The following is a 12878-nucleotide window of genomic DNA, read 5'->3' on the forward strand; positions in this document are numbered from 1 at the left end:
CCACCTCACTTCTCACTTACGGTTCGGATACATCTCAACAGACGATATTGTGAAAGACGGAGATGCCGAGGTGCTCCAAACGTGTGGCCACCGCGATCGCCGAACTTAACTCCTATGGACTGCTTCTTGTGGGGCCGTATGCAAAGTTTAATTTACGAAACTCCTGTAGAGACAGAAGAAGATCTGCTAGTACGAAATTCTGGCCGCTGCACTAGAAACTGAAGAGACACCTGGTGGGATGTGGAGTGTGTACCAGAACATGCTTTGTAATTACAATGTCTGTAAAGACGTTTGTGCTCCCCACATGGAGCTGCTGTTGTAATGAATCAGTACTGTTCTGTACGTGTAGTATGCTAGTTTTTTTTGTTTTGTTTTGGAATAATGTAAGCACGTGATGTTTAAGTGTTTGCAACGTGGAGTTCACGTGCAAACCGGTGACAAGTGAAATAATAACAAGTACAGAGGACTTGCAAGATACAACTAATTTATTACTGATCAACAGTTTAACCCAAAGGGCACAGTATTTACCAAAACTTTTCTACAAGTGTCTCTTATTCACAAGTCAGAAAAATACATTACACAATATCTTTATAATTGAAATAGGTGCAAAGAAGAACTTCTTATAACTTCTATACTAACTGTAAGCACTTCAGTAATAAAAGGTAAAATCAGTTTCATTTAACAAGGACACTTGAATAATAAAGATGAAATAAGTTTCTTTTAAATAGGTCACCTGGGCAAGCGCAAAAGAACAATTCACGAAATTTCCAATTTCCGCTACCCATCAAGTATTTCTCTTTAACATGTACATAAGTTCAACTCCCGCTGCACATAAGGTATAATTCAGAACACTAGTCTCCTTCCTTTATGGTTTTGAAGGTAAATATATAAGCAGTATAGCAAACGGAACAGACACCTTGGCGTCCCAATGCAAAGGAAACTTAACTTAATGCAAGATCCCCACTCACTGCAACCCGAAGAACTCAGTGACGCCGTATCGGCTGCCATTTTCCCCACGGCCAAAAGAACCTCCCGTTCCCTCTGGTACTGGTCGGCCAAGGCGTCGTACTCCGGACATCGATTTAGACATGGCCTAGGTGCCCTCTGCAGTGCTGCAACGGAAAAGCACAAACACACAGCCACAGTCAAAAGAAACAATGTTAACAGCCCCAGAATATAGTAAGATAAAATACAGCAAAGATAGATCACATCAAGACAAAGGCAAATTAAAAATGGTTAAAAGAATTAACTGTAGACCTCAAATTTCAAAATATGTAATATTGCCCCAGCACAAACAGACTAGTTCTAAAAGGGCAAAGATAAGACAAAGCATAATATTATTACACCAGAACGTCGCAGTTCCAACACAATATTGGCACTCATAAGAAAAGGTAGATGCTAGTGATAACACGTGTAGGCCCGAGTGCAAAACTAGAAAGTTTGAATGTCTGCTTCTTCAATAGACAGCTGTGTGGTACATAGTTCAACTCTAGCCCAAAATGAATAACACATTGCTCAGCGTCCTGTGTAGAAGACCATGGTCCAGTCACGCCTCAAGAACCTGCAATAACAGGCTGCCCCAAGTAACTGCTCCGAAGAAATGTTATAAATCCTTGGTACTTCAGTCTGAGATTATCTTTAACAGGTCGGAACAGTTGTTTTATTTTCTCGAATGGGCGGAAAACTGGTCTGATTCCCTGGCTGTTTAGAATTTTACCTATCTCGGTAGTAGCTGCACCACAGAATGCTAGCGTGGTATGTGCTGGTCCTCCTTACACGGTACTACAGCATAGCGTCTTGGATTTCTCTACGCCGTTGACCTAATAACACGGACTGAATACTCGGTCCTTCTCAACACCACCGTCAGATGCCTAATCTCGGAGACTTGGTGCTCCTTGTCTGAAACAGTTCTGCCTTATGTAGTATGGTTTTCATCATAGCTCTGCTGTGAGTTGGATGATGAGAGGTACGCCCGTTGAGATATATGTATACCATTCAGAAGGTCAATCAACAGTTGCAGCTCCTACTGCCAAGCGGCCAAATGAGGAAAGTGTCGACAGCATACATGAAGAAGCAGGATCGACAGAAGCGAGCTCTCTTCAGTGCTCGTTCTTCAGTATCCTCCATAAAAAAATTGGCCATGGCTGTTGATTGTGCGAACCCATGGCTGTTCCATTACTCATTTCGTAATAATTTCCATCGTACAAAAAATAAGTGGTGATCAATGTTTGTAGAAATAATTTTAAAATTTCAGAGGCCCGATAATTTCAATTTGTCTTCCACTAACACCTTTACGAAACAGGAGACCACGTCAAGGCTGACCATGACTTTACTTAGGCATATCATAATCTCCTTTATGATACCAACAAACATTTGTGAGTTCTTAATACGAAGTCCACAGTGGACGATTATAGACGGCAATAGTTGAGTTAAGCACTTTACCAGACCATATCTAGGAGACTCCATAGAACAAGCAACTGGTCACAATGGTACGCCATAGTTTTGCAGCCAAAGTCATGTCTACCCACTCCCAGTCCCATAATGATACAACTGACGACAGAATTATATGGCAACTAAATAAGGAGCGGTTATTGGAATCAGTTTGATATGTCGTATGACGTATCCTCTCCTTAACGATGGCATGGATAGTCTTCTATAAAACAGATAAACTACTGTTCTATAATGACGCAGTTGATGCCCACCGAGTATTATGCATCCTTAATGCACAGTATTCAGTCACATCACTATTATTTGCTTGTAGAATGAACGTAAAGGAGAACTCAGCACTGCTGGCCATTTGAATTGCAACAGTCGGGAGGATACAAATTACGAAATTTTAGTAGTTTTGCTTTCACAGAATAGTAGGAAGAATATATGATTAAATTTGTCCTTGATTTGGAGATTACAGACTGTGATATTTGGTACACATTTGCCACCTCTCGCAGCAGTAACGACTCTAACCTGGCTGGACAGCGAATCAACCTGAGATTGGGTAACAGATGCGGATGCGTCATTCCATGCTGCTTCAACCCCACGCAGGATTTCATCAATCGCTGTGGCTAGTGAGTGGTGGTGGCACACAGGTTTCACGGCAGTTCATGACCATATGTTTTCAGTGGGTGAGATGTCTAGAGAACGTCCTGACCATGACAACAGCTGAGCACACCTCGTATCGAGTTATGTCAAGATAGCAAGTGTAACATGCGGTCTTGCGTTGTCTTCTTGAAAGATAATGCAGACGTGCGCCGGCCTTAACAGGTCAGATCTGTAATGACTGCTGTCCAAAATACCGCCTATCCGAACCACAGGTGATCGTCTGGTATACCCTATAGCACGCTATACCATCAAGTCAGGTGTTGGACCCCTACGACGATGGTGAAGGCCGTACTTGATTCTCCTTGAAACTTGCACATATGGTCACGTCCATACAAACAAACCATTTCCTGAATCAAGGCACATGACGATCCTGCATGGCCATAGTATTAGTATATCTGTCATGAACACCAGTCGCGAGAAGGAGAGGGGGGAGGGGGGAGGGGAGTATGGAGGTTCGTTGAGATCCTGCATGGCGTTGAGTATAGCCCTTCTGAACCTGTTTATTTCGTATAGCACGGCAACCCCAACCAACGTGAGCGGCAACGCTGAAGATAAACTGCAATCTCGATATGCCACAATCCTAGCACTTTTGAATTCCGAGGCGTATTTGAAGACGTTCCTCCTTCTTGCACGAGGCATAACACGATCTTCTCACATACAACAGATGAATGACAAACCCGCTTTATAATTTTCTCTCATGTCTGGGATAGAGAATGGTGTTACACCTACGTCGTGAAGTTTCGATGAAATGCGAATTTGCTTATCCAGATGTGTAGTAGGGGAGGATGTTGTACCAAGAAACAAGTTTAAGAATTTAGTCTCTAGCCAGGCCTGTAATAGAAGTTTAATAGATTTCCTTTATGGCATTCACCTTCTATGTAACGCAGACTTTTTACGAAATTACAAGAATTGCTCCTGAAGATTCAGATCTTTCCGAGCGTGAAAACATATTCCAAGGACTTAGGAACAAACATTTGTCTGAAATTTAAAGGCATTGCAACCGAAAAAAACTTGTCAATAATGCATTTAACCATCTATCTGTTACATTACTACTCTATTACGAACCAATAATCGAAAGTGAAATCTAATTAAGCAGAAGTGTTATGAAAAACCAGTTGCAAGTTAAATACATTTTGAAACTGAAGCTATTAGACTCAAATTTCCATTTTTCAAGGCAGGTAAAGTTGTTAAGACATTAAAGCAACGCAGTTCATTTGCAACTCTCACTTGTTCTATGGTGAAACGCTTATTTCAAGATACACGATAGTGAATGAGTGACGTGGTGTTCCTTAACTGTCCACACGTTATATAAATATTCCTAAACATGTATAGCATTTTACTCACGGCATAATTTTGTATCCAAAGAATTAACAATATACTCGAAATAGTTTTAATATATTTTACAGCAATTCAATGCATAGAACGTGAAACATTTACAAAAGCTGCACAAAACACAACTTCATGTCTAACAACAACTAAAACTGTAGCAGATGGTAAAAACTACCTCCATCGTGTGATACTAAGATCAGTTACTAGACTGAAGCACCGACCAAAAGACATCATGTGTTTCTAGGTAAACTATCCTCTAGGTCACGGGAGTACAAGTAGTGACGTCAGTCCACATCGCTGCAACTAGGCATACTCCCAAGGAAGAAAAGTGCAGCACGTGACGTCACCATCTGTGCACCGCAGCTGCAGGAAAACAGGCGTGTGGTATGCAACGATTTAGGAAAGACGGGAGACAGATGTGGTGTTAATGGCACAACTGATATCTTGGATATCGTGATTTTAATACTTATTTAAATTACGTAATGATCACAGGTTGTAAACAATTGCATTTCGGCCCTACGCTACGAGAAAATACATAAACATTATAGTTTAGTGTGAAGGCCAGACATTTTATAACATAAATAGAACAGAAAATAATAGCATTTCCGCTTTTATTAGAAAGCTGTATATAAAAATTACGTGGAAATTTTCCGACCTTTGCATTTCGTTTTTCCTTAAGTCTTTTAATTGTATTACGCCATAATGTTAGGAATATTTGTAATCGATACTGCGTGTTAGGTTGTGATCTTAGGAGGTGCTTCGGGATTTGAACTTTGCTAATTTCATAACAGAAAAGAATTCGTGTACATTTGTCAAACCAAACATTCATTATATCCGTACAGCATGGGCATATAATCTCGGAAATCTGGTTTCGGGAACATCTTGCAGAAATCATGCAGGTCTTCCTTGTGGTTATAAGTGTCCTTCAACTAAGTGTCACATTGTAGGTTTAAGAGTTCCATTTGGTACGTGTTAGGAACATTGTTGGCTGCCACTGAATACGGGTTGCAAAAAGTTGAAACATACTAGACAATGTTTCTCCATCTTCAAACCTGGACTCAAACTGTTTACGAAGACACTGTAGGATCTACACATATTCTTCGGTTAGACTAATATCTGGAATACTTCCATACGACAACTTCGGCAAATCTAAGTGTTTCCAGCCGCCAGTTGGTTCGTCCACAGGCCCAATACCATTTTAACTGCTTTGACTCTATGGTACATATCTGTAATGATGAGGACCTTCCCTTGGACTGAGGTATTTTAATCGTTCAAGTGAACTGTTAATTTAGCGAGGAAAGATAAGTCAGAAACATAAGTTTTTCTTGCATCTGAGGAACATGCTGGTTTTGACTAGTCATGAAAAATGTTATTTCGTCTCTTAATTCTAAGACTGGATACAACCTCACTCTCCTTCCGGTTAACCACGCCACATTACAATGGTAACGGAATCACCATTCTGACTGCCACATTCTTCAAGAAAAGTTTTTAACTATCTATATATAATGCCTCTTGACCATATAGAATTTGTAACTTGTACCACAGTACTTATAACATTTTTAACTTGAATGTTCTTATTGCAGAGATTATCTTTATGAAGATTACAGTGGGTTTCAGTGACATCATGTGTTGCACAAGGAACATATTTTATATATTCTTTCATCCACGATATTAATCCAACATCGGCTGCTACCATAGACGGAGCCCAATCTGTTGCTGGAGAAACAAGCTTTTTCAACGCCTTTGAAAATGTGCAAACTACGTGGTGGTGCCCTTAAGGGAAACTAAGTCCAACGATTCGTCTGTCATGTTCAACTTGTCATCGATGTCTCGAATGTTAACTAACTATACAGTATCTGATATGTCACTACTCTCATCGACAACTAAGAAATAATGTACAAATTTCATTCATTTCTTGAATACGTCTCATAATGGTCTTAGGGGACAAACTTACTGTTTCAAAGTCTTCTACCAACCGCTGACACATTTCTTCAGCAACCGTCACAATCACTTCTTTCGCAAAGTCTGCTTCAGTAATCGGCCTTACTTTTCTGGCTATATGAAGAGCTACTCCTAGATGAGACGGGCAGACACTTCGCTGCTTTGATAGTTCTTCACGTCAGCGTGTCGCTTTAATCCCGATATTACTGCGCCATGTTCTTCTTCTCGACATTTCTCGTATTCACTTATCCAGCACACAGAATCATGTAAATTAGTTTTCTTGTTATTTCGCACTTTTTTATTACGATTTTTCGGTAAGAAAGGAAAACTGGTTGCTCCGTTTTGCTTGTGCTTGCCATGTTATAGTCATCGAGAGCGGTACAGATGACTGAACCCTTCAGTTGCATCCTCACAGCGCCTTTTCTGTAGGCAACACTGCAGTACACAGCTCTCGCCTGACGTCAAACAAACTGGCAGACTTTACATCGACTGTTCTAGTTGCAACACACTTCCCTACTCTTCATGCTAATTCGACGTTTGTTACGTGACCCCTTCATGGTCTTGGAAATTTGAGAGCAGTGAAGTTTTGATACTGGCTCCTCCGTATGCCAAAATACTTTCTTGACTCCGACCTACACAAGGAGAAATTACCATCGAGTTAAAATAAGAGAAAACAAAGCCCATACGGAAATATTTATTTTCTCTTCGCGCCATTCGAGAATGGAAAGGTGGAGAATTATTCTGTGGTTGTGTATAATCTGTACCAAATCCGTAGCTGTGAACTGCAAAGTAAATATATAGGTGTAGATGCAATCACAGAACACAATTCAACGATGTTTTAAGTGGTCAAACCTGAGACCCGAAAAAATTTTAATGGCCGTGTCAAAAATTCTCAAATTGCGGTACTGTAATTCAAAACGGTTTTCGGTGAGTGCAGCGTAAAAGTTGTACAAAGGAGAAAATTTATTAGTGATTACAGGAAAGATAGAAAAGGTAATAGAAACGCAAATGTGGAAACTTGCATAAACGCGAACGTTAGGCAATGAGGTGAAAGCTGCGTCGCTAGCAGCTACGGAACCACAATTTTAATTCTCCTTTCATACGGACCACAAGAGGCACTAGGCGAAAAGAGAATTTATATCTGAAATTGAAATAACTTATTACAGAATTATCTGATGTCGTAAAAAATGCTGACAGTAAAGGAACAACGTCTCGTAATACTACATGTAAAATTCTGAACAAACCTCTAAATAACAGGTAGTAAAAAGTAACTGATGGAGCTGCAATAAATTACATAGCAAGAAGTAGTCAGCATCGTTAGAAAGTCATCTAACAAAGAAGTGACATGCCTTGAGAGCTGTATTACGTTTAATGATATTTCAAACCATATTATATTAACTAGTAAATTATAATGGACAGTTCGTTAGCTATCATTAACTAATCCGCCCAGACTCTTCAGAATTCGATACTGGTACACAAGATTAGTGACACTGAAATTCTGTGCTATTTCAGTTTTATCATGCCTGCCACATTGAATTTTATGAAAAATATCGCCACGTCTATTGTGGGAAAATAATTGCACGACGTTGAAATTGAGTGATGTCTCCTAGTCTGTACGGTACTGGCATGTGTGAGAGCACAGTAAAGACTCAATCGTGGAACAAAAAGATAGCCGCGTACCCTCTCGATAAGTCCGCATGTTGAGCATTTCGTTATGAAAACAATCGTGGAGTTCCACCCCACTTCTGCTTAGCCGATTGTTACTGAAGCTACAGAAAATAACTATGCATTTTTCCAGAAACACCTTTGTGTTCTTGGAACTGATAATAATGAAACCAATTTTACACAATATTAGAGTATTTAATCCTCCCGCGTGTCTTCAATGTAAACGAAAAAATAAAGATATTATGTGTCATTTGCATTAGTTAATTACAGGTCTATGACTCTGGCTATGGTTTCGAAGGACCGGTTTTTTGAGCCGCTGATAATACTGGCGCATCTCTCACGACCATTCCTACACTGTCTCAATGGACGCTATATTGGGCATCATATTCGTCACAGTGGTATTGTTGTACCTGTAAGAAAGTGACTCACCAGATTATTGAACGTGGTGATGATTCAAAATAACAGACTGCGGTTAAATGTGCACACAATGGAAGTTTCATTCGTTTGAGATCTAACTACATGTGCGTACGTTACTGAATTTGCCACCAACTTCAACTAGCAAGACGTGATTTGTCTATAGCAGCAGAAAAATACACTGAGATGACAGAAGTCATGGGATAACGATATGCACTTGTGCAGGTGGCGGCAGTACCGCGTTCGCACGGTATAAATGGGCAGTGCATTGGCAGTACTGCTATTTGTGCACAGGTGATTCATGTGAAAAGGTTTCCAACGTGATTATGACCGCACGACGGGAAGTAACAGACTGTGAATGCGGAATGGTCATTGGGACTAGAGGCAAGGAACACTCTGTTTCGGAAATGATGAGAGAATTCAGTACTCCTAAATCCAGAGTGTGCCGAGAATACCAATATTAACGTTTTAAGTCTCATCACGGACAACGCACTGGCAGACAGTTTCCATTTATCGAGCGAGAGAAGCACCGTTCGATTAGAGACGTCAGTGCTAAAAGACAAACAACATTGTGTGAAATAACCGCAAAAATCAATGTAGGTGCTACGAGGAACGTATCCATTAGGGTAACGGGGCGAAATATGGCGTCCGTGTACTACGGCAGCAGACGACATCGCCTGCAGCTTCTGTCCTGGGATCGTAGGGGACTGAAAAACCGTGGCCTGATCAGATGAGTCCCGATTTCAGTTGGTAAGAACAGATGATAAGGTTCGAGTGTAGCGCAGACTCAGCTAAGCCATGGACACGAGTCGTCAACAAGGTGTTGTGGGAACTGGTGGTGGCTCCATTATGGTGTGGGTTGTGTTTACATAGAATGGGCTGGGTCTTCTGGTCCATCTGAACTGATCATTGACGGGAAATGGCTATGTTTAGCTACCTGAAGATCATTTACAGCCATTCATGGACTTCATGTTCCCAAACAACGATGGAATTTTTGTGGATGACAATGCACCATGTCACAATTTTTCGTGAATGATTTGAAGAACATTCTGAACAATTCATGAACCACGATTTATTTTCAAAGAATATTCTTAAGAATTTATTTTATTTACTAGAGATTCATCAGGAACATTAACACATTTAATCACACTATGTAAGCATGGAAGTAGTTGCCAGGGAGTAACTGATGAAATCATAACCAAATTCCTTTTAACAAATGGGAATTTTATTCACTTTAATGGTGCCTGAAAGCATTTTATTAAAAGAAACAGATTTAAATTTATGATCAGAAAGCACCCTCTAAATATCAAAGTTACAATTTATTCAGAGGCAGAAAGAAACAAGTTTTGACTGTATGAGTTTTCGGGCAGAGAACCTTACCGCTCCCTTTTGACACGGTCGTAGTTACGACTGCTCTCGGCAGCCTCTGAAAGACTACACTGGTGCTAATCTGCAACACACCAGATAACTTTAAACTAAGAGTTTTAACAAATTACACAAGCACACAAACTATGCACCCCCCGTAGGAGGGATGGAAATGTTACAAAACACTAACAATTAAAATCTTAACCTTGCCACCGAAGGTGCAACTTGATTTTAACTTTTAAGAAAAGTCTTACGGTGAAAGGGTGGCAACTTTATATGCTAAAATGATCATTTACATAAAAGCCCATGAAATTCAGTATTATATAAAATTCTACAAGGTTGGCCAAACAATAGTTAAGATGCTCTACAGTACACAGATACCGCCTCTCAAGATCATAGGCAATAATATCAAAGTTTCCAAAGATCAAAACATGCTTCAGGTATTAGGCCGTTACACTCCAAGCAGTAAATTCGTTAACACACCAAATCCGACAAACATGACAGAGGCAGCTACTAACATACGGTAGATTGATAGGGAGATTACCGAACAACCCGAACCGCAGGTTGCTCTCACCCGCCCCTACTCCACAAGGGAAAAACGGATCACCCAATTTATAAACAACCACCTTCCCGCGGGTGGGCAAACGAAGAAGAATGGTGGGACGACCCCAAAGCAAAACGGGTGGTGACCTCACCAAGAAAACAAGTAGAATTTAACAAGAGTAAATCAAACAACACATCACCAATCACTTAACTTCTAATAAACTGCGATTTCTCGAGAAAACCTGACGCAGCACCCCCAAATCGCTGTCCCGAACCGTCCGCTGCCAGCCGCTTAAACGGACGGAGGAAGGCGCGCCGATCTCCCGTTTCACGGTGTCGCAGCTCGCACCGGCCAGACTGATGTGGGTTGACTCCTGTTGCTCTTGTATCGACCTCGAAGTCACTACCCCTCGCTATACGCCGCGGCCCACTGGACTCAACGTGGCGATCTCACATGCACCGAAGCTCAAGACGGACAAGTCATCTTGTATCTGAGTGCGCGACCGAATAACCGATCGATCCAACAGCCAATGACCATTGCCTGAGCAAACTCGAGCAGACTGGCGGCCTAACGCGCAGACTCAGATGCAGGAACTAAGCCCCGACCGCGCGACCACTGGCTGAGTTCTCTTACTGGCGGAGTGGAAAGACTCTCATTTTGCCGGCTTTAAAGGTTGATACGAACGACAGACAGACACTAACTGCCAAACAAATGCGGACGAGAGACAGACTAGCAAGCTGGGGACGAGACACTGACCCAGACTCACCCACTGGTGAGCTCATAGCGCCCCTTAAACGCACTTTCCCCCTTCCCACCAGAGGGAGACACCAAAGCTGCGACTGCCATAGCACCGCCACCGCCAGAGACGGAGGGCGACTGCTTCACACTACGCGGTGCGGCGCGCTCTTCAAAACAGCAGTTCATTACCACGACTTAATTCCAGCGAGTGATTTGGCCACCAAGATCACCCAGCATGAATCCCAACGAACGTTTATGGGACCTAATCGTGATGTCAGTTCGTGCACAAAATCCTGCACCGGCAACACTTTCGCTGCTAAGGACGAGTGTAGGGGCAGCATGGCTCACTATTTCTGCAGGGGACTTTCTACGGCTCGTTGAGTCCATGACACGTCGAGCTGCTGCACTACGCCGGGCAAATGGACATCCAACACAATATTAGGAGGGATCCCACAACTTCTGTCCCTCAGCGTACGCTATAAATTTAGCGGTGACAATTGTAAACTTGAGTTATAAATAGAAAGTACCTGTAAAATAAAGCAAGCAAATGTGTTACGTTTAGTGTCATTAGCACACTTCCCATCTCTAACAGTTTGAAACTTGTGTAATCCTGAATGGCCCGGGTCATTACTCCAACGTATGTTTGTTTTCGTCTGCCACATGTTGTACAAAGCTCGACAGAACGTTCTGCACAACATGAAAGAGTAGAAGAGATTAAACAGTGTGTTTGAAATGTTGGCAGCTTGCATCGGGCCTGCGATCTGCCTCCTGGCGGTGACTCTCATCAACTGCGACGTACCGTCCATTGTCACACTGTTCGTCTTCACCATGGTGTTCCGCTGCGCCATATACGGCGGCCAGTACGTCAACCACATCTATCTGTTCCCAAGGGCCTACGGAAGTGCGGCTGGCTTTAACATGACTCTGGGGAACTCCACTGGGATCATCACTCCGATAGTCACCAGTGCGTTTGTAGCAGGCCGGGTAAGTACTCACAAACTGGCTAACAGAAAGTCCTAAACTGATTAAAAAACACGTAAAACCTCGTAATGTTTCTTTGAACTGAGCTGTGTACATGAAAAACGTGACTTTAGTAAAATGCCCAGGAAATATACACATTTTTAAACAAGAGGTTGTTCCAAGAGAGGTATTGGTATGTATAATCTCACAGAGTGAAGAAAATACTGTTAGCCTAACGCCTGTTCATAAGAAACACGAAATACACTCTAAGACAAAAAAATTACTGACGTACCACGAAGGAATTACCGATTACGACGGAAATCAGTAGATGTGACGTACATGTATATACAAAAAAATATAACAATTTCAGAAGGAGAAACAGCTTCATATATTGAGCAAGTCGGTAACGCGTTGATCCATCTCCGTTTCTTATGCAATCAGTGATTCGGTTTGGCATTCACTGAAGCAGTTGACGGATGTCCTGAGGGATATCGTGCTAAATTCTGTCTAAATGGCGCGTTACATCTTCAAAATCGCGAGATGATTGGAGGGCCGTGTCCATAATGCTGTGCACATTCGCGATTGGGAAGAGGTCCGGCGACAGTGCTCCCCAACGCAGGGTTTGGAAAGTACGAAGACAAACAATAGAAAATCTCCCCGTCTGTGGGCGGGCATTATCTGCTGAAACGTAAGCCCAGGATGGCTTGCCACGAAGGGCAGCAAAATGGGGTGTAGAATATCGTGTGCTGTGAAAGGAAATGGCATCCCAGACCATCACTTCCGGTTGTCGAGTCGTATGGCAAGCAACAGTCACACTGGTATCTCA

General features: G+C 42.0%; 1 protein-coding gene across 1 annotated transcript in view; it reads left to right on the top strand.

Moving 5' to 3' along the window:
• The window catches only part of LOC126412992 (sialin-like), an 80116-nt gene that overhangs the window by 35680 nt on the left and 31558 nt on the right, over positions 1-12878 (top strand). The window contains exon 7 of the mRNA XM_050082884.1: positions 11835-12076. Coding sequence (XP_049938841.1) covers positions 11835-12076 — 242 coding nt within the window. The remainder of the gene's footprint in view (positions 1-11834; positions 12077-12878) is intronic.

The sequence above is a fragment of the Schistocerca serialis genome, chromosome 7 (assembly GCF_023864345.2).
Source record: "Schistocerca serialis cubense isolate TAMUIC-IGC-003099 chromosome 7, iqSchSeri2.2, whole genome shotgun sequence".
NCBI classification, from domain to species: Eukaryota; Metazoa; Arthropoda; class Insecta; order Orthoptera; family Acrididae; genus Schistocerca; species Schistocerca serialis.